Raw genomic sequence first — 25,640 nt, 5'->3', positions numbered from 1 at the left:
TGCTCTTCTTCAGTTCCACATTGAAATAGAAATTTATGGAAATCGAGAAAACTGTGAGAAGAAAATTATATCAAGAAATTCAGTGAGCAGTTGACATGTCTCTAATAAAGAGTGTAAACTAACCGCTTCACCTCTTTTTAAGGCATTCTGGTTTAATGTGAATTCAGTATAGACATAACCTGCAGATCTGACAGATCAGATTTATTACCATTCACCTCATCTTGAATCGAGATTGACGCCGTTAAACTGAAACCAACACGTCCACGTGAAGCTACATGTGGAACCTGCGAGAGAAAGGATCGTGATCAAAACATGGAAGCAAAATATCACCTCCGTTTCAAACTCAGGACACGCGGAAAATACCCTCAAAACCCTTTTGTTTTTTTGAGGAATACTGTTAATGTAGTATATTCTGTCACAAAACATTTATGGGTTTTATTGAGTTTAACTGACAATCCGATTATTTGCATCGTACATGTACGTTTTATAATTTCTTCTCAACAATGAGACTTTCAAAAGTTTTGTATACCAATTGCCAAAGTGTAAAAAAGGGCAGTTAAAAAGTACAGACTTGGACAAAGCAATTATTAATAAAATTGGTTTAGAACAAGTAATATGTAAATGAACGTTGGTCACAGGAGGTTGGACAAAATCTGTCATTTTTGTTTCTCCCCAATCACCAACTTTCCATTAACTCAACCTATTTAAAACACAGTTAGTGATGCAGTTCTCATTCTTTTACTTGATATATATATATAAAAAAATAATAAAAAAAAAAGGCGCTTTAAAAAGTAAGACTTGGCCAAAGTTACCGATGCAATTTACTGTGACAAGCAGTCCCCGAGGAAAAATAACACTGCCCTCCTCATTTTTGGCGGTGAGCAAATTTCACCACATTCAATACAGGAGATTTCTTAAACGAAGAATGAAGAGACCCCATGGCCCACATAATAAAGCACGCCAGTCGTTTTAACAGTTCAAGTATTTGTGTCAAACTAATGATTTGCAGACGCACACCGCTGCAGAGTTTAGCCCCGTTTCGACTTGACATTTGTCTCAAGATCAGGTAGAACGCGTTTTTGAAAAAACGCACTGTTAAAGATTTTTTTTAAAAAGGGCACAAACAATTTTATAAATTTTTTTCTTTTTTTTTTTATTCAGAGGCATTTGACAAGTGGAGCTGTGTGTGAGAGGGAGGTGAAGGGGCACAAGCATGGTTGCAGAGAGGGGTGAAGAGGGAATATCATGCTGAAGTTCGATCGCTTTTCCAAAAAGAAAAAAAACAAACAAAAAAAAAAACTCAGAGACCCAGTCCCTCATATCTGTGCCATACCAAGAAGATGTTCCACGTTACACAGCCAAGAAATGCTAACAGAAGAAAAGGCTACCAAATCAGGAAGTGTAGCATCTGCCAAAGACAAAAAAAAAAAAAAAGAGAGGAAAAAAAAAAAAAAAAAAAAAAGACAGGACTATTTTGAAGTCTTACAAATCGGAAACAAAAAAAAAAAAAGAAAAGGCAGGCCCTTTATTAAAAACTGTATTATCTTGTTTTAACTATTGAATGCAAACTCAAGCACGTGATTTGACCTTTTTTCACAAAAATCCCAAGCAAAAGTTCAAATACATGTAAGCCACACCACCAAAAATAGAAAGCAGAAAGAAAAAAGAAAAACATTGAGGATTTCAATTAAGCCCAAAGGAGTATATATTTATATCAACACTGGCAAAGAAAATTTTTTGATCACTTTCAATTATTCTCTCAATTCTAAACAGTCTGATTTTAGTTAAAGTTTACATTCTTATTGGGGAGGGAAGCATGGGGATGCGTAAAGTGAGGAGGGGGGCGGGGTGGTAAATTCTAACAAATAGAAGAATGCCTCTACTTCAAATACATGTCTAAAGAGGTAGATCAAAACAAACTGGAGGAGGGGGTGGGGAGGGTGGGTTGGTAGGAAGCAGGGAAGATGTCGGGGATAATTTTAAGTATGACTTGTGCCCCTCAGTTGAGCGCGGTGTTAGAAGGGCGCGCCCGTGTAGAAAGAAGTGTTCGGTGGGGGGGGGAGAGGGGAGGGGGGGCTGAGGTATTAGTGCGCGCTGGCGCTCAGTGGGGGCAGGATGGGGTGCCTAGTGCCACACAACAACCCCCCACCCCCTCAGCTGAGGTAGACGGCGTTCTACTGTGGAAGCATGGATACACTCTAGCACTTTTACCACAATCAACATATTTACATTCGGCATGGAAACAAATGAAAGAAATTGTATATTTAAGTTTTGGATTCCTTTCCTCTTTTCTTTATCCCCCAAGTCAGGGTTCATTCAGTATTTCGAGACACTTTTCTGACTTGCTTTCCCTGTACGAAGGACAAAAAGAAATGTCAAGTTACATTTGTGGGTTACAGAGAATGTCCTTTGTTTAAATCATTTTCCTAAAGCACAAAAAAGTATATTTATATATGCATCTATCAGTGTGACTCCCCCTACCCTCACCATGCAGTGAATGACGTCAACATCGAAATGATGGCCTGGCTACAAGGGCCACTCCGAACCGACAAAGCTTGCTCTATGAAAATAAACCTAGCTGGGCTTGGACCTTGCTAAGAAGGTGGCGGATTGACCGGGAACAGAACGGATCAACCCAGACGCCCCGCTGACTCTGGGACAGCTACAGGGACGACCCTGCAGCACCCTGACCACAGCCCTCGTAGGAAGGCAAAAAGGAAATCTTTGACAAATTAAAGTACCATTACCAATAATGATGTCAATCTCAAAACTAAATGGCATTGCTGCAATTATGTACGGTTGGCATTATTTGCATGTCTTTGTTGTTTTGTACTTATTTTTTTTTTTCTTCCAGAAGATGGTGGACCCTCAGGGGAAAAACTGAGGCGATTTTCTCTCGATACTCCTGTCAGCCGCCAGCTGAGGGGGCGCCAACTCTTGCTCCGGGGCCGCTATGTACAAATAGACTTTATGTACAGGGTCATCTCAAGTCACACATACACATGTACAATGCCACCTAAAGCACCAGAGTTGAAGGCAAGGTCAGCTGACAGCTGACCAAATTTTAAATTTTCTTAAAAAAATAAAAATGTTCAAAGACTATCAGCTTTATAAAGTATACAAAATACCACAAAAGCAAAATAAAAAAAGAAAGGAACATTTTTTTCATATATATATAATCATTTTCTTCTCTTCTGAGGTACTAGATCCTGAGGTAGTTAAGTAAAATGCATATTAAATTGGTTTTCCTGGGCAGCAGCAGTTCGGCACCGTTTCCCTAAGCGTCAGTCGTGGCGCTGCCCTCACCTCTAAATATATATGTGTATATATATATATATTCATCTATGTATATAGGTCTATCTATAAAATGCATCCGAATTTATAAAATGCCACTATCATTACAAGAGCAGGACGCCCAATAATAATCCACCCTTTCAGGAGTCCTGTCCTAAAACAAGAATCTTTCCCCTAAACATGGCCCACGCAATCTGAGCCAACCCTCCCCCCAAATAAACCTCTCTGATGGTCCGACCGGGACCTTGATAGCAATGCATTTTCCTTTCCACAGAAAACTCATGAGAAAGCTTCATCAACCAATTAAACACTTAAAAAAAAAAAAAAGAAAAAAAAAGGAAAAACAGGTGTCAACTAAACCTGAAGTCAACCAAAACATCTTGTCACGTTTGAAGTACCACACCAAGGAGGTGATAGGAGGGGGATCCTTATTTCGTCTTTGTGTTTCTAGTGTAAGAGTAGAACCAAAAAAAAAAAAAAAATCTTTTTCAAACACACCCGTGGGGGGAGGAGGAGGAGAGCGGTCTAGGGGTGCGTACGTATGAGGGCAGGTGACGTTGGTGGGAGCCCTCAGAAGTACATTCTCATAGAGATGCAGAGAGGCGACGTGGGCGGAGCTTTAGAGGCGTAAGGTCCCTTATTAGCCACACCTGACAGTCAATCAAGTAAGACGAGGAGGGGCAGGTGGTAGGTTGGTTTTCCGATAACCCTTTTACCCCTGAGATGAGCATTAGGACCCACTGTCTTTGTCGTCTTCTTCTTCTTCATCTTCTTCTCCCCCTGGACTCTGCTGCATCTGTCCTTCCGTGAAGTCTTCTGGCAGATTCAGTCACCATTCCTCCAGGTCTGCTGGATCTTTACTTTCTGCGGTGCATTGGAGGTTGGGCTCCAGATGTGGGCTTAGGCTGCTGCTGTCTCCTCACCTGGGCCAGGATCTCCTGAATTTTCCTCTGGGCCAACTAGAAGACAAAAGAATAAATTTAAATCAACACGAGACCACAGAGCAAAATAATCAAAGTTAATCTAGAGAATGCAGGTGATAGCTAACAGCCTATGGAAAACCTTGAATTAAACACCATGTTCAAATAGCTGGCTTTTCATAGGGTTAGCTCATTTTGAAAATGGCTCAATAACTAACTTTATTTGCTTTTGGACCTTAAGACCAATTCATGTTTTGTGCACCTGCAGACTGGACACACAGCTCCATTCATATAACTACTTAGAGTATGGATCAGGTTGCTATTTGCTCTTCGAATACAGAAATGGATGTTTCTGAAAGTCTGGCAGTCACTTTGGGCTTTTTAGCAACACAGTTACAGACGGGCTGCAGTATTCCATAATGCTAGGAGCATGTTTGCACAACGCTGCAGCCCATAGGCTTTACCTTCCCCTCTTAAACACAGGAGGGTGGCTCTAGAAAATGATTTTGGTTTAGAAAGATTTACCAACAGGAGTTGCAACTAAGAGTCCTTGTATTCTAATGCTAAACCTTTAAAAATATGTCGACTTGCAGTCAGATGACAGACGAAAGAATTTACGTCATGCAGAAGGCACAAGCCATCATTGGCCTTTTATTCAATTAGAAGGAAACTCTGGGATATCTAATCCCAGATGAGATACTGTACATCAGAGGTTGCGCTAGACTTTTTCGTTGTCCGTCATTTTGACTGACAGGGTCATAAAAATTCCGTCATAATCCATTTTTACCCGTCACTTTATTTATTTATTTTTTAAATGATAATAATTGTGTTGTCTTGCTCTAATTTATAATAGCCAGGAGGCGTGATAACTGGTCTTCTTTATATTTTATTAACTGCTTTGCACATATAAACAGTCCAATGCTACCTGCATGGCTACGTACCACTTACGTTCAACTCGGGGTTTCTGCGCATGGTCCTAACGACTATGGCATGCTGGGTAATGGAGTTCTTATCAAACCATACTCATAACATCACAATAATGACATTCAATAGCATTTAATTTTCATTCATTTTCAATTAATATTCAGTAGCGGTGGAAAAAAGATTTGGCTCGTATAACCGCGGTTATACGAGCCAAATCTTTGGCCGGCCATCAAAGACGACTCATGAATCTAGAGCAGGGATGGGCAACAATTTTTCATTGACACTACCAGAGGGCCACATAGGACTTAACCAGATATGATAAAACTGCCATTTTAAATATGTCTGTGTGTGTGTGTGTATATATATATGTGTGTGTGTGTGTTTGTTGAAGCAAACAAAAAATAACCACTTACGGTGATTTTTGTTTTTTTTAACCCTTTGATGCACAACATGGGTCAAAAGTGACCCGACTGAGTTTTTAAGTGCTATATCTTTGCAAAAAAATTATTTCATCATATAGTATTCCAGGAATTCCTCAATTAACTTGTTTTTGATCATAATACATCCTTATTCTATTTTTTACTTTTTTACTTTTTTAATAAAAACACATTTTGTGTCACTACCCCTTTAATGCGCAACATGGGTCAAAAATGACCCATATTGATTTCCTATGTTATTTCATGTATCGCTGAGTGTTTCTATGCTGAATGTTTGGAATCAATGTATTTTATCATTTACTATTCCAAGTATGAAGTACATTTTATTTGTTTTGTTTAGCACAAATCCTCATCATCACTTTTATTTTCTTCCTTTATGACTAAGCGTAGCTTTTGTATGTCTACATGAAATTTACACACATGGGTCAAGTGTGAACCTTTAAAATTTGTGCATATTTGCAACCAGGAACATATCTAGGCTGCAGGTGAACATCTGGAACATCATTATAATCACCTGATTAGACATTTGATGACATCTGAAAGATAACAGTGCATAATTATTGATTCGGATTTGAGAATTTAGTAGCTACATTTCTTTTCAGAAAGGGAAATATTTTCAATGCTATTAGCTAGATAGCTAACTGTTGACATTTGATGACTTGTGAAGTAAATGTATAATAATTGATTAGAGTTTAAGTTGCCTTGAGAATTAGTCATATAATCTATGGAATAAGTAGCTAGACTACTTGTCAGAGAGGAAACAATACTGTTAGCAGGCTAGCGAGCTACTGTAGCTAGTTTGCGAAAAATGCAGGCTAACTTAGTGTTGTAGTACTCGAGACCGGTCTTGGACCGGCATTTTCAAGGTCTTGGTCTTGTCTCGGAATCGACTGCATTTTTACTCTGTCTTGTCTCGGTCTCGGCCGAGCTGGACTCTGGATTTTTTGTCAAGACCAGTCGAGACCATGTGATTTTTGTAATGACGTGAGCAAAAACCGCGGCCAGCACGGGCTTGCCTGGAAGGGCCAACATGTCTGTGGTGTGGACATATTCAGTATATCTGAGAAAGACCCACGGATAGGGATTTGCAAAATGTGTAATGTTGACATTTGACCATAGTGAATATGAGAGGGATGCGGCAGCGGCACGGACAAGGAAAATCCCTCTGAGCACGCCCATCCACAATTAGAACGCCAGTCATTTAAATTAAATTGCAATAAAGTTACACACGACCCACAACATGAATAATAAAGAGCATAAGCAAAGGAATAGATTAAAAAAAAAATCCGTCTGAGGATTTTCAAGAGCAGCGCAGGTGGCTCAGCAAGGTGCGCACATACAGTACGTAGAAGAAAATAACTTCTTCTCTGCCATAACATAACAAAGATAATTAAAATTGTTCAACCAATGTATAGGCCTATGTGTGTGTATAACCATCTGAAAAACTTGGTTATATCCAGGGCTCTCAAGTTATGAACTTAGCTTGGAGTGAGATTTTCTTTTTTTTTTGCTTTTTGACAGGGGCGAGGGTGAAGTGTGTTTGAAGATTGGCCAGTTGGCCTTACCAACAGTTTGAAATGAATTTATTTTTCAATATGACGAATAGACTAATGCTTCTGTTTATTCAGTTCGGTCTCGGTCTTGGACTTGGTCTCGCCCCTCCTCGGTCTTGGTCTTGACTCGGTCTCGCCCCCTCAAAGTCTTGGTCTTGTCTTAGTCTCGGTATGCTCTGATCTTGGTCTTGACTCGGTCTCGGGTTAGGTGGTCTTGACTACAACACTGGCTAACTGAGTGTAATAATTGATAAGTTACAAATTATTGTTATATTATAAAGTAATTTAATTCAAAATCACATTTGGATACATGGGACCCATATATGTAAACTAGGTGTAATAACACAAAAACTATATTTTTTCATAAAATAAAAAAGGGACAGTGGAAGCATGACCTTGTACTAATCAAAAACAAGATATTAAAAGAATAATTGGGACATTTAATCATAATATAAATTGATTTCAAAAGATACAACAAAGAAAAACTCACCTAACATGAAATCACATAGAAAATGAATGTGGGTCATTTTTGACCCATGTATGTAAACTAGGTGTAATAACACAAAAACTATATTTTTTCATAAAATAAAAAAGGGACAGTGGAAGCATGACCTTGTACTAATCAAAAACAAGATATTAAAAGAATAATTGGGATATTTAATCATAATATCAATTGATCTCAAAAGATACAACAAAGAAAAACTCGCCTAGCATGAAATCACATGGAAAATGAATGCGGGTCATTTTTGACCCATGTTGTGCATTAGAGGGGGTATGCATATGTTGTGCATCAAAGGGTTAAATTAATTTGTGCATTTTTACACCAAGAAACAGTTTAACATTTTCCCTGTATACCCACTCTACCTCGCCACTACCAGCAGTGGGCACTGGTAAAAAGCCGCCTTTGTTGCGTACTTTTGATTTAAGGTCCGCTACGATAGCGGCCCTTGCAGCTTCAGTATACTTCTCGTATTTAGCTTTGTGCAACGTGTTGTGGCGGCAACTTAAATTGAAATCTTTCATGGCAGATAGCGTCTCTAAACAGACTGAGCACATAGGTTTGCCTTTACATTCTGTGAACAGATAACTTTCTTTCACCTGAAAGACACGATTTTCTCGATCAAGTTCTCTCTATCCTCTGCTCTTAGCCACGGTTCAACGTCTCTTCTTCACTGGTAGAAAAGACCCGGTGGAAGCGTGTGCGAGGCGGCGTCTGCATTAGAGGCGTCATCTAGTGGCCAACTGTTTCATTACAACTAATTCAGTGCCGCAGAGGATACAGAGGGCCACGTCGAGTGCATACGGCCCGCGGGCCTCCAGTCTCCCATCCCTGATCTAGAGTCTATTTAACCATCTCGGTTGAGTCCTACCATGTTTGATTGATATATAATCAATAAACTGCACCATTCAAACATCTTACATATCACTCGGCAGATAATCAAAACTTACTACCCGACTTGACCACTAGGAAACTAAGGCACTCAGACACTCACTCACTTAAGCACAATACGCAGAGAAACCAAACTTAACCGACTCATAACCGCTGCTCATGGATCGGCTTTACCGAGAGTCAGCAGCCACTCACTCAGCCGGCAGAGAAATGAAACTTAACCGACTCTTATGGTGCGTTCTATTTGTCTTGTAAGCACGACTTGCAACTCGGGAGTGACGTCACATCCGTGTCGGAAAACAAGTTACAGCGGGTTTTTGCGTTCTGTTTACGACAGGTCGGAGAAAAGATGGACGCCTCCAGGAAAGTCGCTGTTGCGCTAGCTCTGAAAGAGTACAGCTACAATCAAAGTTTGTGGTTCATCAATGTGGTTCAATGTGCGGAAACCGAGTTCGGTGGACAAATAGAACGCCCCATTACACTACTAATCCGAGAGACAAGAGCCAGTTAATATGCTCACTCGCCACCAAGTGGTCTGGGGTGTGAATTGCAATCTGTCAAAAGGACAGATGGCTTTCAGATTTTCCGTCACCGTTTAAAAAAAAACAAAAAAAACAACGGTCAATGACGGAAAATATTCGGTTAACGCGACCCCTGCTGTACACCTGTTTTTTTTATTTATTTTTTGGCCCCATAACTCACCTGGCATGCAAAGAAGTGTCCAATGATCTTGACTATAACCTGGTCGTTCTCGTCAGGCGTCTGGTCCCTGGGTACCACTACTTCCGCACAGGTCAAGTTCTGCAGCTCATTGACCTGCAGCCGAAAGAAAAGGATGAAAAATAAACTCAAGTTGAAAGGATAAGATAAAAACACAGCCTTTTTTTTTTTTTTTAAAGCCAATTCTCATTTGGAGCAAAGTTTAAAAAAAAATCTAGCATATTTGTTCAGCTAGCGCAGTGACTTATCAATCGTTGTCCTCGTTTACCGTTTTCCCGCCTTTCCCAATGACTCTTCCAGCAGCAAAAGAGGGAACCTTGATGTGAGCCTCCAGCTTCACCTCCTCCTTGGGTCCAAAGAAGTTCTCTTCTTTAAGCTTGCCAAAGATACGACACTGAGCCTAGGTTCAAGCACAGATGATAGGTCTAAGACACAGGGGCCACTCTGATTGCAAAACAAATCCAACACCTCCCAAACATTTATTTCTGCATTTATGTAAACATGTAATTACCACACCTTAAACTGAGCCTCTGGTGGTCCAACAATGATGACCATCCTCTGCTTGGCATCCATTCCTTCTGCAGGGGCAATCTGAAGGAAGGCAGACACCCAAAAAAAGCAAACCTCCACTTACACTTCCAGTCTCTATCAATCAAGTGACAACAGGAAGACGACATCATCCACACATTATCATTGAGATTGTGAATTTCGCCGCCTGTCCGTCACTCACCTTGATTGAGGCTCCGGCAAAGTGCGACAGCTGTTTGATGTGCTGACCCTGTTTTCCAATGATGGCTCCCACTGCAAGCGCAGGAATGAACAGGTGAACCGTCTCCGACTCTGGGTGTCCCTGCTGGGTACAAACACCTTAGTATTACCGTGAACAGGAGAGGATCACAGACTAACGGCAGAGCGTTCATTCAACTGCACCAACCATATGCGCAAATGCAAACACGGGATCGAGCAAAAGCTGTGCAAGTCTTTAAGTGACAATGGAGCTTAGAGCTTCCTCTTGGAATCAATCAGTTGGTCAGAAATGGTACATCAGTCGGGCAGTTACAAACTGGGAATGTCTTTACAGCACAGCATGTTCCCAAAACCATCGCTGGTATCTGGTCTGTTTCACATTCCACAGATCACTGTTAGAACCAATATTTTAAAAAAACATTTAGGAAATGGGTTCCCAGTTTCTAGTTAATCAAAACCAAAGTCTGAGTTTACCACGTGCATTAGTTTAGTAATAAACCAATAAATTCTTTCGGAAAAACCATCAAGTAGGCAGTGGCATCCAGATTTGAACTCATGTACAGCCAGAGTGTCTTTTAAATGATTATTTACAGATGCAAACTGCTACATCACTTGTGTCTAATGAGTGTGGCTGAAAGGGAAGAGGATGCATAGTCATGATGGAACAACAAGTACCGCTTGTTGATTTTGGACTGAGCCCAGTTTTCCAGTCAATATGTCAGCTGAGGACTCAACAACAACTTGCTTTGGAATTATACAAATCTGGAGAAGGGCTTTTGGTGCCAAGGAGGTTTTACTCACTGTTCAAACGTTCACCTTCCTAAACAAATGCTTCATACTTGGCAGAAATAACACCACCACATCTGGTGAAGCTAACCTGAAAGACTATCAACCAAGATGCCCTTCTAGACTACCCGTCCCCATAATCCCACAGCAAGCAGCCACAAGCCGTGCAAAGCACTTTGGGATGGGTGACTTACGCCAAGGGGCTGGCTGCTTGCCGACAGCATAGAAGCCCAAAACGGCCCCTCACCCCCATAAGGACTGCACTAAAGGAAAAGAGACACATGAAACTGAGTCGCTAAAGACTGGATTGCTTCTGTTTAAATCAGTTGTAGTTTTCACTTGCGTGACCCAGGAACGCAGCATACCAAGTTAAAATAAATAATCAAAAGTCAATCCAGCGTTTGAGTCATGAAGTGTATGCAGCAAAGAAACGCACTTTGTCACTTACACCAAATGACGAGCATCCACCGTGGGCTCCAGGAGGTGGGACGCTGGACATGGACGACCCCATGCCTGGTGCTCCGCTGGGGAACAAACCCAAAGCATTCAGATTCAAGCCAGGAATTAAGTTGGACTGGAGCTGCAGAGAGACAGGAACATTTCTATTAATACAAAAAAAAAAAAAAAAAGTCACATCTCAAGTTGCATGCTGCCTCATTAACGCCAAACTCATTGTATTCATTAAAAGTCACACTTTTGGCAGGTAGGGAAAAGAAAAAGAAAAAAAAAGAAAAAGAGTGAACTACAACGCTTGTGATTTCAAACTCCGAGCAACATCAGCTTGATTTCAGCAGGGAAGTTTGCGGGACCCAGACAGGAAGAATACATCAAATTGTGAGCCTATCCTTCCAGATTCTTGATACATCGACAGTTTCACATCCTCTGAAATCTCAGTTCCTGCAGTTGAGAAGGAGCTGACATGAAGAAACCTGAATACTGTTCATTACTCAATATCTAAAACTCATAAAATCCTTAAGATTACACCAAAGAATTTAAACAAATCTGTTTAAAAGTACAATTTTTAAGCCTCATTAGTATGTGTACATATATACACGCCCTCGTTTCAGGAAATGAAAATGCCGCTATGGCAGCAGTGTTTTCAGGTCACAGCATCATCTGATTTCCTTCCTAAAAAAAAGATTTTTTTTGGTGATCTAGTGTCTTGTTTTTATATAAACTTGGTTACGGTAAGTAAACAGACTGTCTGGCACTTCTGAAGCAACTGGTCAATGTAAACTTTCCATTAGATTAACACGTAATTCCCCCTTGCTAACTGAAGACGCTTACGTTCATCGCAGCCATGTCGCTCTCATAGGATTCCCTGATCTTCTTCATCACCTCCTCCTCTGCTCTGGAGCACGCCTCAATGGAGCCCTTCACAGTGATGGTCCGCTCTGGGTTGTACAGGGTCAAGTCCTGGAGACTGGAGAGAACCGCGAAGTGGGTGAGGATGCCAACTGGCACCTTTATGGAGTGACCACACAAACTACAAGTGTGTGTCAATACATCCACAAATTCAGAGGGTGCCAAAGAGTCTTACGGTGAGATTGTGATCTTGGTCCCCGTATCCTGTTCAATTTTCTTCAGGTTGCGTCCTTCCTTCCCTATTAATCTTCCTACAAAGTTGTTGTGTGCAAGGATCTTCAGTGGGATCTCCTCCGTACTGCACAAGATAGACAGGATGTAGGGTACTTTGCAAATACTAAACATTCAGTGTGTATCTGTTGGGACGCTGTGAACGGTCAGATCAAGCTCGCATGCAATAAAGATATATTGCCAAACAATATAGAAGAGGGAAGAGATCTAAGATGTGAGCCGTTTTTAAGCACACTGGCAGTTTCTTTCCTTGTTCCGCATAGACGGTGTCAAAGTATCCTAAATTTGATTGCATTGCAACAAATGTTTAGGCTATGTTTGAATGTGGGCCCATCTGTCATCTTGTCTTTTTCCCCAAAACAAACATTAGAAAAGAGCAGAAAGGTTAGAGCGCTGATGCCGTCCCCTCTCTCTCTCACACACAGACTTTGCTGCCAAACAAAGTTTCAGTCTCAAAGACGTCTTGGCTCTGTCACAAATGGGTTCTACGTGTGTTGACGCCAACGTGGATTTACTCTGAACAAAATCTGAATGTTTGGACATAAGGAACGCTTTCGGGAAGCTATGGAATGGATCAACCTTCAAACAGCATGACAGGTCTATGGAGGACACACAAAATTGTGAAAACCCAAGTCAAACTCACAACTTTGTGTCAATGGCTTCCTTCTGCATGATCTCCATGATGGTTCTGCAGGCATTCGAACAACAGTCAGGGCTGGCAAAAACTGTGATGGGTTTCTCCGATGCGCCTGCGTTCTCTTTTCTATGGATGTCAATCCTGGAGGAAAGAAAAGATTTCCCGTCAGCCTACTTCATCAAGTATCAACAGCTCGGGAAGAGAAGGGATACACTAGCAATGTTCAATATAATTCCTGACCTCCATGTACGTACTTTGAGTGGGTGTCTTTGGTGATGGTGCGGATTGTTGCGCCCTCCTTCCCGATGATCGCCCCTACAAACTGCGTGGGGACCAGCATGCGCAGTGGGATGTCCGATTGCACTTTGGGTCGGGCACCCAAACCTGGAGAGCCAGAACGAGGGGGTCCGCGGGAGTTAAAGCTTCTCCTGCCCCCTGCTGAAGGACCCTCGGCTGCTGCCGTCTCATCTGGGATATAGGACACTTTCAAGGCATAGTTCTCCATCATAGATCCATTCAACTTCTCTATAGCCCTGGGGAGAATAAAGAGATTTCAGTCTCCGTGAAAAAGTCTTTATTGCCACTGAGTGGGTATGATTCAACAGCACAGGAAGGCTTTTAGACAGGAGTCGTGGAGTGAAAAAGATCCGACTGTCTCAACCGCCAAACAAATTCCTGTTGAGGCAATCACTGTTAAGCTTCAGGTTTGATTCTTTTTTTTTCTTCACCCTTTTTATTAATGGGTGTATCAAATGAGTGGGGGCTTTAAAACAAAAAGGTTTAAATGCTTTCACGCGAGAACGAGGGACTGCATCCAACCAACGTTGAGGCAGTGGGCAAACATCATCTCTCACGAGCTACAGTGAACTCCGCATAATCTCATGTTAGTCTTCACACTTAATACACATCTGCCTCAGTGAAACGATCAGTTAAGCCTGGAAACTTTTACAAGCACTTCTGCAGGGAGCAGCACTGCAGTGTAATTCATGTACACCAGGGGGCACCAGATGGCTAATTTACCCCCCCACCCCCTTACTCCCTCCCTCTTCCCCTCCCCAACACCACCCCCCTGCTCCCAGTTATCACTGCATGTCAAATTAAACAAGACTGTTTTTGGAAAGAGGAAATCAGGTGCACTGTAAGAACACTAGACAGAGGAAGTAGATGCAGCATCCAATAGGGAATGCTGGGAAAAGTGAAAAACTTGAACAGATCCACGTCAAGGCAGACGAGGCGGACTTTAATGACGTGAATACACTGCACGTGTGTGTGTGTGCGTGTGTGTGTGTACTTACAGCCTGGCCTGGTCCTTGGCTGCATATCGGACATTGACTACTGCAGTTTCTGTGTCAGTGTTTACTGTGGGAGAACACACAACGTTCAGCAACGGTGACACAATTTTACACAATCTTTTCTGAATCACAATTACAAATGAACAATTTAGCACAATTCTGTGTAAAAACATGGGTAAATTACTAAAACATGGCACAGAAATTCTGAGCATCTTGCAGCAACTTGGTTTGAATAACATTTTAGTCAGATTTGCAACATAAAGCTTAATGCCCAGTCTATTTACCTTGTTCACAGCTCTCTACTGTGCCATACTGAGCGAGCATACTATCCAACACCTGTAAAAAAGAAAAAAGGAAAAAAAGCCATGATTACTTGGTGACTTAAAAGGCTTTGACCTGAACTGGTTAGCGAGCAGAAGCTCATCCGTGGGAAACTGTCCAGCTCGCTGCGAGGACACACTCCATTAATTCTGAACCCCCGAGTTCAACGTCGAGTTACGTGGATAAATTTGCTGCCTCTTGTAAAAGGCCTGTCTACCCCAAATTATGACTCTTCCCTAAGGGCAGTTGGTGGATGGTGCTCCAGGCGCCGAGGGAGCTTTAAAACGTTTATTAAAAAAAAAAAAGGTTTCAATCTTTGAATCATCTGTGCAACTATAGAGAGCGGACTAATATATTTATTTTATTTTATTTTATTTTTTTTTTAATAATTTTTACTACTTCAGAGAAATAAATCCATAAAGACAGATTTTTTTTTCCATAAATAAAAAAAAAGCAAATTAATTACACATGTTTTAAAAATCCCAGCATGTAGGAATCCTGCATATAAAAGGCAAACAGCACAAACAAATACAAAACTTTATTGCAAATACATTCAAATGAAAGCCATACCAAGCTGGCCATTTGCCCAAATCTGGAGACCACAGGATTTCAATTCATAGACGTGATCAAATGTGAGCGAGAGGGGGAGCGAGGGTTCTAAGCTAAGCTAAGACCTCCGACCATGCTCAGTTGAACCCAAGGCCACACCCCCAAGAGCTCAACCCCACTTTCTAGCCAACTAGACCGTCCCTGCCACCCCCCACTCTACCCACCCACCAACCGAGCAACCTCCCGCCTCCCTGCCATTTCCACTCCCTGTCATTGGTTGCTCCAGCACTGATATGAGTTCCCTGAAGCCAAGAGTTGCTAGCTGCTGGCTGGCTACACCGCCTGTCCATCTGCCGAGCCTGGCCAATGGGAATCCAGGCCATTCAGGAAAGGGTGGGGTACATTCCAGCAGGAAGCAGCAGCTGGGGGAGGGGTGCGAGTTCATGCTACACATTCTGTGAATCGGAGCACATGGAAGGAAAGGGGAAACTGTCCAGGCCCACCCACCCACTACAGCTTGTGAACACGCCACTACTCTCACCACCATTCTCTCGCTGTGGGGCTAAACACACCATGACCCGTTGTCTTATCTACCTGATAAGATACATACAAGGCCTTTGCATCAAAAGCTCTCATTCTATTCTGCTCTTCTATTCTCCTAACCCCCTCCCCGTGAGGGGGAGAACCTCCATGTCACCTTTTGAGAAAGCGAATAGCTGGCTCGCTACATACGAGGAACATGGGTGGATCTGGAGCTGCATTAAAGGAACATGCGTAGGCTAAGCGAACCCACCATTACAAAACACAGAGCCTGTCCGTAGCCATTTGATCACAGTGAGGGAACCAAGATGAAATCTGAAGCTACGTATTAGCCTTACAATCTTACAATTTAAAATAGTGCCGAGCAATTGTGCAATTCAATAAGAATTTTCTCATTAGGGTCCCATAGTCTTTATGGAGCAGAAAATTTAATTGAGCACTAGAAGCACACGCTATCACAGCTAAACCCTCTGCAGAGGAGGGGGAAGAAAAAAAAAAAAGTCACGTAAAGCTGTGCTGATGCCTCCTGAGATTTCATATGGAAGTTAACAGGAGTATTTTTGTACAAATGATTTCTAGTGGGGGGGAAAAAAAAAACTTTAGTGGAATTTCAACATTTTTAAACTTGTATGACAAATTTAGGTCTGCACGCATTTACGTGTGCCCAGAAGACTGGGTGTAATCAAAGCAGAATGTGTAGCAGACACTGAATACCATAGAGTTTTAAATTCAACACTTATCACATGCACAGAAAAAGACATGCAATGCATGACACACACACACGACTGTTGCTCAACGCTCACTAGTTTTTCCACTAATCAGGCAATGGCCTCGAAATCTGACCACATTACTGCTCACCATTTCTATTGATATCATTAATTTTTACATTACAGCTTTTAGCATTTTAATGTTTTAAGGAACACAAAAAAAGTTTAAGTCATTTGACATTTTACACCAGTTTTCAGCACCTACTTGAACTCGCTACAAATCTTTCAACATTTGCCTTAAGAACGTCAAATGAGCTTCAACTAAGGACAATTTTCTGTGATCAGTTCAAACATGGTTTTCTGAAGCATTAGTCACAGAAAAGTATTTTGTGCCTAAAATACCAAAGTTCACTTCCAGGCTTAATCCAACATCGTGCCAAATTTATCCCACAGTTTGAGTTACCTGCGCTGGAACAGTTGTGCAAGTCGTGAATTTTTTATTTTAGGTTCATTTTCTTAATGCAACACCTGGATTTAAGCCATCATGTGAACGCGGTAGCAGATTTGTCACACACGTAATAAAAACACTTGTGCAGTTTAATATGAGCGCACAGTAAACCTGAAACAAGTACTTCAGTAATTTAGACTGCTGCATTCTGTCAGTGTCACGATTGTATAGTAATTTGAGGTGGCATTTATGAATTGTGTTATTCATGATGTCTTTATTTTGTGAGAAACCCCCCCATCCATAAAAATGCCTTCTTATGCCTTCTCCAACGCAACTATGTGATTAGATTTTTTTTTTTGCATTTGAATTAGCGTCACCAACGCACCCAAAATTTTGACATTAGTGAATCTTTTTCAGGAGCACTCCAAAGTCATTGCATCAAATTCTACAAGTGCTGTTTTTATTTTGTCAACCCTCTTAAAGCCAAGGAAACACTTTCCATAACTCCAACCTAGGTACAAATAAAGCACAAAGAAAACTACAACTTAAGGCACTTAATAACCAAATTCACATATAAGAAATGACATTTACTCCATATAAGGACTTCAACAATAAGTTTGGCGAGGCCAAAGGCCCACCTGTCACATGAATCTTTCACAAGCCCCCTGACAACGCAAGTGTTTTCAATTTCCACATTTTTTTTTGCAAGAGAAGAAACTTCCACTTTCAAGCTAGCACCTGATCCGGGTCAAAGACTCAACAAATGTAGGACTACAACACTACAGACAACATGCTCCTCTCTGTGTGAGCCAGCCAAAATCATCTGTAGGTGCCATTCTTATGAAATCTTTGTTCAGTGAAATCTTTTCCACTTAACCATTTACACAGAAAAATTATAATGTCATTGTCGAATGAGTTTTTAAGCGGCCGTTCCTGTCGTACCAATCACAGCCCCCCTGGCCTAAGCTGCAGCCTTAGACAAACGAATCATCAAGTGCGTGCTCGATTGAAACCCAAAGGGAAGCAAGGTGACTCCAGAGGCCACTAAATGAGAGGCGATTGGCCTGCCCCATGGTGCCCCACCCTGGAAGCGGTTAACAGCCTGTTAGCACTCACCTCCCACTGCATGTGAGGCGGGATGTTCCTGATCTGCAGCTTGCAGCTCCTGGAGAGAGAACAAGAGAAGAAGAGGGTGGGGGATGGATAAAGGAAGAAGAGGTGTGGGGGGGGGGGAAGAATAATGGAGGTAGATGGGAAAGGAGATGGGAGAGAAGAGGGGAGAAAGACAATTAATAGCTGACAATACCAAGCCCACAATGATACAAATCAGAGGAGAAAAATAAATAAATAAATCCTCCACCATCTTCTGAGACAGACCGAGAGAAGTGCTAGAAATAAGACTTCTGTAATTCCATTCCCAACTCAGCAGGTGTACCGAGACACCCTGCGTAAAACGTGGGAGGGAGTGGGAAAAGGTGGGCAAAGGGAGTCACCACTCTGCGGACTAAATTGAGTAGAGGGTGTTCAGAACCAAAATAAGCTTTACATAAAAAAAAAATAAATAAAACACCACGCCTTTCTCCCAAATCACCGCCAGTGTCACAAGAATGAGACGGTGAGGACAAAAGAGAAGCAAAAGAAAAGAAACAGAAATGGCACTGATAAGATATGGTATCTGAATGTGGAGCCAAGCATGTGCTCCATACCACTGCAAGGCTGGAGGCCTGCTCTTTTCACCCAAAATACTTCTCCAGGATCACCCAGCTGTTGTATCACAAATGATGGTGGTGCTTAACAGAAACCAAAGGGAATCTCGGCTAGCCGCGTCACTCTAAATAGGATGAGTCAAAATTGCGTGCTTGGTCACAGAGAGTGTGCGTGGAGCAGAAGCAAGCGAAGACTAGCAGTTACAATGGTGCTGCTGTGCTCCGTCACAAGAACCAACAAGGAGAGAAATCCCCAATTCATTCCTTTAGCATTATGGCCCCGGCTCAGTTATGTTTTGTGCACAACGCCATAAGTATACAGGCTTTGAGTGGAGGTCATGCAGACAATGAAACTTGTAGATCAATGAGTCACAGAGTTTCACAGGTGTCTGCCTGCATGTGGTTGTTGTAGGGAAAAAAAAAAAAAAAAAAAATGTGAGAAAAGTGCAGGCCACTCCAAAGTCCACTGCCTGTTGACTCACACAAACCTAAAGGAACAAAATGTACATATGACTTTGAGCTGAAGCATGAGCGCACACACACAGGCACACACACACACACACACAGACGCACAACGTAGAATTAAACCCTGACCCCGGAACCAACTCCATATTCTCTCTCTGCAATTTCCCCATTGCAGGACAAATAAAGGTTTTCTTAATATCAGCCGTGCACCCGCACTACTCATGATCAAGCATGTGCAGTCAATTTTTAGGTTTGCAGTTTGGTCACAAATGTAAAATCTTTACACACGTTTCCTGTCCTGAAGCAGTTGGGTGACGTCTAAATGCATCTTCTTGCACAAACTGCTCCGCTGTTAATGGCCGTTTTCTAATCTGTGTCGAAGATAATGCCCCACAACAAGCAGCATTTATGAGCTCAACCTTTACACTATCAAACTGAAGAAATAATAAAAATTAAAAAGAAAAGACGGGCAACAAAAATTTAAACATTCCACACAAGCATGCAGTAAAGCGTACTGCACGTGTGCAACAAGGGCCACCATAGTTTAAATTCCTCAGCTTAGCCGTTGCGACCATGAGCCAACAGCAGCTCAGTGTATTAAACAGGAGATAAACTACTTCATTTTAAATGGGCAAATAGTAAAGAAAATTCCCATATAACTCCCAACAGGAATTTCAGCCCTTTCCGGCCCACTGTGCCATTCCTGGCTCCTTTAGCACCTTCTCTCCACACGTTCTGTACGCTCTGCATTGCGGAGAGAACACCATGCGAAATGTGCAAACGCACAAAGCACTTCCAGTCGGATTAACCTATAGCTCCACACACATAAGAAGTCAGCCAGGGTATGTCGTAGGGTGGGGGTTGTGGGTGGTATACATTCCCCAGCCCAAGCCTTTGATTTAGGTGGGGGGGTGGGGGGGTCTCTGTGTATGTGTGTGTGACTGGGGTGTGGTATTGGGGGGGCTAGTCCTGTTTCAGGGAAGGGTAACAAGGGCCCTCTCTGCCCTGTGGGGGTGGGGCCCTGTTGCCATGGACACGGACAAGTCCACTGACAGGAACATGTAGAGCAGGGTTAAAAGTGGGAGGGGGAGGGAAGGAGGGGAGGGCCAGGAGTGACTGGTGTTGGCTAGTCATGTGACGGCCAGGAGGAGGCCGTGCTCCTTATTTACTTTCAAAATGGACCAACATTCTACACATTTGCCCCCTTCCCTGGCTGCCCAGCTGAGACCTATGTGACTGCACAGTGGATATCGTGCACACAGTTGGTGTATGGACACGTAAGCGTGCAGATGCATCCATCAAAAAATTAAAAAAAAAAAATCCACCCAGTCAAGCAGCGTGACTCTGCACCACACCTGAAATCAACCCTTTCCGGATTGTCCACACATACTGAAGCTCCCTACACTTCTGTGGACAGCGTGGGACACATGAGATCTGTGCTCAACGCCCATTCACAGCCATTGACTATTCAGTATGCAGAGGTTCTGAATGACTGAACTCCACACAGTCTGCTTTCCACTGCCTCCTCACAGGCCTTATATGCACACCGTGCAGCCAATAAGCTACGTTCACACTTGCATTAGGATACATTGAAAAGCTCTGAAGGAATTCCAAACTTGAATATCGCCAGAACTTCTGCAAAGACCACATGTTTGTGTTTCTAGCCTAAGCTCACACACAATTTTATACTTTTTTTTTCCTCTTCCTTTTAAAGAAAGCAAAATTACAATGCAATTCTGATTGGAGCGTAGAGGGAGGCAGAGTTAAGAAATTGTTGCCTGCAGTAAAACAAGGGGCCACATTCATAATTCTCTGGCACCCCAAGTCTCCGTCCCAAATCCCCTTTTTTTATTTTTTTGCAGGTGGGGCCCCACAGTGACCCCATGACCCAGAATTCTTGTAATAAGAGTCAGGACCCCTTTACATAAACAAGCCTCGTATGAGCTACACCATTGTCATTTTATACACGTTTTATTTGATGCATGGCATGAAAGGAAAAAAAAAGGTAGCGTGAAAGCAAACAAAGCAAACTGAAACTTTACACTACTCGCTGAGAACAATTATTTACCATATAAATAACAAAAAACACTTTTGAACACGGTATGTCTAAAGACTGCTCTCACACACACACACACACGTGGGGGCCACCCCTCCTATAACCATGCCATTTTCATTCTTCCTGTACATGTGACTCGTAGCTACATGTGGGCTTAGATGTGCTGCAGTTCTTTTTTTTTTTTTTTTGAAGAATTCATGCAAAAAAAAAAGAAGAAAAAAGAATGGCTTCTAGTATGATGTTCTAGCCTCACGTGGACACACAATAACACTGCTGCAACTCAGTTAGGCTTATAATTACGGGTTAAACTAAATATGAGTGGAATTAAAATAGTTAAAAATACACATTTTATATGGCTTGGCTGTGTTATTGAGGAAATAACACTTTAAAAAAAGGCAGGTTCAAAATTAATATAGAGTTACCATTTTAAACTATTATGACAATTATGGAAAATCTAGCCATTTGAAAAAGCAGATACACCTGTAAGTTTCTGATTAATGCTTTATTTTATTACTCTTTTGCATTTAAAAAAAAAAAAATGCATAAAAGCAGATCATGGAGGAGTGGATTTCATCTTTAACTGGCAGATTTTTTTAATTTGATTTCATTTTTTTTTTTTTAAAGCCACAACATTTTCAGAAGCCAGGCAAAGTGAACTGCAAATGTCCAAAATGTTAACAAAGAGCAAGGTGTGTCAGCAGATTAAATTAATTTTGTTGCATTGAGTTGTTGGGATAATTTCATGAGTCACTGTTGACCGTAGACGTGATGATTTAGGTGGTCCACACATTCTAAGGATTTTTGATGCATGCCTCAAAAAAATAAAATTGGGGGAAAAAAAAAAACTTCACGTGCGTGTTTTTTTCCCCAAAGTGCAACAGCACACTCCGCAACGTGTCACCCCACGCTGTCCTGTCGTTATGAACCACAAACTGTAGCCAGCCCACCTTGATCCGTGTCTGCTATAGCACTTCCCTTTCCTGATGGGTTCAAAGGTTAAGCCATGGTGATTGGCCAAGCCCCCCAGCTGATATTTGCAGGCTGGAATGCAAAGAGGGGCCCCCCCAGTTTACAAGTGTGTGTGTGTGTAGCCTATACTCAGAATACTGTTCCCATTGACTATTGCTATGTTCCATGTTTTAAAGGGAGGGCACGTTTTACTTTTTTTTTTTTTTTTTAAAGTGTGGCTGAAACTCGACTCTGTTGCTGCCATGGCCAACACGACAGGCTGCACTGAAAACGCAGCAACGTCACCATTTTTTTTTTTCTCGTAATGAGCAACATTTGGCGGAAGGTCACCAAATTTTGACGCAAAAATTCTCACCTGGTTTATTTATCCAACCATACTCAAATTCACACAAACAAGCTCCCAGCTGCCAGGGACACCCTATGCGATTGTAAAAGTGGAAATTACATTTCACGTAAAGGTCTCTAAAAATCCACAATCTGCTCCCTTTTCAAATCCACGCACGTTTAAAATTATTCTGTGCCACGTATAAAGCCTGTACGCTCCGCCATGACTATGGATATAGCATGTGGCTTCCTACCTTGCGCAAAAAAGCAGATTATTCAAAAGAAAGCAAACAATGCACATTACGCGTAACGCTTCTTACAAATAATTACACCAATTACGAAGCAAGACCTATTTAATTTAATTCAATGACCAAATTGCGTAAACACTAAAAACACGCACACAGCGTCAAATCGTCTCAGTATTTTTCGTCCAGAGCTCACACAGAAAAATATGCAAGGTACAATTTTGAAAGGGATTCAGTGAAACAACCGTCTAGTGTGGCTACGGGGGTCTAACTCTGAAACTAAGGGTTTTCGTGACTTGGGCCCCAAGCCTCCCATTCCACTCGCGTTTGGGAGTCCATCTCATGCAACAGCAGCACAATGTGCTGAGGAGGGCGGAAGCGCAGGGCAGGCAGGGAGAATGACGGGCAGATCCTTCTCAAATGGACGACTCCACAAGGCCTGTACGCCTCAAATCCAGCCTGCACACTCGGGGCTTTGCTGCTGGTCGACCCGAGGTTTGAACTCAAGTAGTATAAAGGTCTGTGCGCACACAAGGAGCACAAGAGCGGATGGGCGAAATACAAGCTGGTTAAATCCACATGCACAACGACTTTAGGAGCACCCTACAGTCATGGCGAGAGGAGGGGAGTGCACCACCATACGCCCCTTTTATTTGACCCCAGAGCTTTTTTTTTTTCTTCTTTAAAAAAAAAAAAAAGATAACTCGTTTATCCAAAAATGTACACACCGCTGAATTAACAACGCTCACACAACACAAACGCACATCTCCAACATTACCACTTAAAAAATAAAAGGCGTCTTAAAGGAAAATGGCGAAGCAAAAAAAAAAGAGAACACTGTGCTCCCACGAGTTGAACCAAGCTCTATATAATAAAATCTGGACGTACCTTTGACGTTTAGGGACCGAGTGCTCCACTTCGAGAACTTTCCCGTGAAGTTCAACTTTACCTAAAAAAACAAAATACAGCTGCTTTAATTTCATCAAGCATATGACCTCTCACGCAGGCCCCCCTCCGCTCCTTTGGAAATGTATTTAGGGTTAGTGTTTACTGCTCGATTTATGGAGTGCACGAAAACCTAAACATGCAGTGGATATTTTCTGCACAGTGTGATGTGAGCAACACAAATTGCTGAAAGTGTGTGAGCCACTAGCAGCACGGGGGGACACAAACGAGCCTGACTTTAGTGCAATTCGTAAAATTATACGAGTTTTGGGGCAAATTTGTGCTCGTCCCGTGTGAGCAGGCTCAAGTTTAATAACAGACCAAAGGGGGGATAATGTACAAAAGCAAAATGTGGTGTGGCTCAGTTAGATGGCCTACATTTGACCAGCACAATTAAACCACCTGGTGTGTCAGCATGGGCGAAAAAATGGCTTCACAATGTAGCGAGTTGTGGCGACAGGAGAAAGGCCTACACTTTGAGACCTGGACAAGAGTGCAAGTTTAAGATGGAAGTCGTAAAAAAAGAAAGAAGCAGAAGCAAGGAACACACTATGGTTCCAAATCGTGCCAAAGTGGGCTTTGTAATAGAGCCCACAACAAGGTTCACTTCACGGCGTTCACAGCCCCGCTGCCTATGCGCCTCACTGCCCTGTACGGCACAGAACCTGCATTAGGAAAGCCTTGCTATCCTCGTCCTCCTCATGATTGTGTTTACTCGACCATTTTATCAAGCTGCACACAGTGAAATTACAAGGGCAAGATTTCACTCAAACCCAGGGAAGCCATTTGTCTGAGCGCACAGTGTCAAAAGGCCAAGTAAAGGTTGTGTGAGAGAAAGAAACGCTTGGATACACCCCCACCCTACAGGACTACATGCATTTCTCATAGGGAGCCACGAAACAAGGCAATCTTTACACAAATGCAGCAGTTCGTGCGTATTCCGTAACAACACTTTTTTTATTATTCGCCCAGAATTTCTCACCTGAAAGAACATCGATGGCCCTCATCGCAGCCTTCTCGTCGGGGCAATCCACAAACGCATAGCCAGTTTTGACAAGAAATGGACCACTGTGCGGAATCTTCCACTGCTCAAAGATAGTTTCGAAGTCCTCCTCGCTCGCCTCTGCGCTCACGTTGCCAATGTATAGCTTATTCATGTTGTAAGCCGAAAGGGACAATCTTTACGCTGAGGGAGAGATAGTTATTTGCTCTCACGGATGTGCAGTGTTTGGAGTAGCCTAAATCGCCTTTACTACTACGGAGTGGCTGTGGCGTGCTTCCCGGTCGTTCAAGCCACAGATAGATTTAAACTGGCAGCCTCACAGTGCGTTTGCGCTCCCTCGCCCCTCTGTCTCTATCGCGCAATAAATAAACGCTCAATTATTAATCTCGTGTCTCCAAACGATGGCGGGCAGGGTGAAAAGGAGGAGAAACTACTTTGTGTCTTCCTCCAAACCTCTTGGCAAAGAGACAGAGAATGTCACACACGGTAAGGCTGGCGCCCGCCTCTGAGTCTGGAGCCTAGAATAAGAAGAAGAAGAAGAAGAAGAAGGGGGGAGAAAAAAAAAATCCTCTGCTATTCCGGCTTTTTTGAATGAGCCACGTGTTCAAACTACAAATCAGCCCACACGTGAGGAATCCCAATTGCTCAATTAAGTGTTTGGGATTGGGGGAAAATTGCACGGGAATCTGGGGTGGGGACAGCGAAGGGGAGCGAAGAAAAAAAGGAGGGGAAGAGTGGATTGGTGTTGGGAAAAAACCTGGCGAGCTATGTGCGTAAAGGGATTCCGTGAGAAACTAGAGTATCTTTACTAGAATCACATTGGTGTGCCTTTCTCTGCAAAGCGTCGATTCTCATTGGTCGGCTGAGAAATAGTAAAGCGGCAGTGCGCTCACGCACGCCCATAGCTTTCAGACGCTGATATTGCGGGGGCTGGTGCGCACGGCTGTGTTAAGTGCGCTGTGCTGATGACACAGTAGAAGGAAAAGGGGGTGGGGCCGTTCATAAATGATGTTGCATTATATTGTTAAATTGTATGCTGCATACATTTAACTCCAAGTAACTTGAA

At 42.5% G+C, this 25,640-nt stretch overlaps 1 protein-coding gene across 4 annotated transcripts; it reads right to left on the bottom strand.

Moving 5' to 3' along the window:
• Window positions 1-1,475: 1,475 nt before the first annotated feature.
• On the bottom strand, window positions 1,476-25,041 carry igf2bp3 (insulin-like growth factor 2 mRNA binding protein 3). Of its 4 annotated transcripts, XM_084563982.1 has the most exons (16): window positions 24,554-25,041; window positions 23,515-23,575; window positions 17,978-18,026; window positions 14,581-14,632; window positions 14,300-14,363; window positions 13,259-13,537; window positions 13,011-13,145; window positions 12,312-12,434; window positions 12,059-12,194; window positions 11,220-11,351; window positions 10,966-11,034; window positions 9,969-10,088; window positions 9,755-9,829; window positions 9,507-9,638; window positions 9,221-9,334; window positions 1,476-4,253 (listed from the first exon to the last, which is right to left on the bottom strand). In XM_084563982.1, exons 1-16 carry the CDS (start codon window positions 24,726-24,728, stop codon window positions 4,152-4,154), a joined length of 1,818 nt encoding a protein of 605 aa, XP_084420108.1. In that variant the 5' UTR covers window positions 24,729-25,041; the 3' UTR covers window positions 1,476-4,151. The 4 variants fall into 4 exon arrangements, with proteins under 4 accessions (XP_084420108.1, XP_084420109.1, XP_084420110.1 ...); XM_084563983.1 differs by lacking the exon at window positions 10,966-11,034 and having other exon boundaries at window positions 9,969-10,091; window positions 11,208-11,351; XM_084563984.1 differs by lacking the exon at window positions 10,966-11,034 and having other exon boundaries at window positions 9,969-10,091.
• Between the last annotated feature and the right edge of the window lie 599 nt (window positions 25,042-25,640).

This window comes from Chelon labrosus (assembly GCF_963514085.1).
Source record: "Chelon labrosus genome assembly, chromosome: 16".
Classification (NCBI taxonomy): domain Eukaryota; kingdom Metazoa; phylum Chordata; class Actinopteri; order Mugiliformes; family Mugilidae; genus Chelon; species Chelon labrosus.
This window is presented reverse-complemented; position numbering and strand designations above follow the sequence as displayed.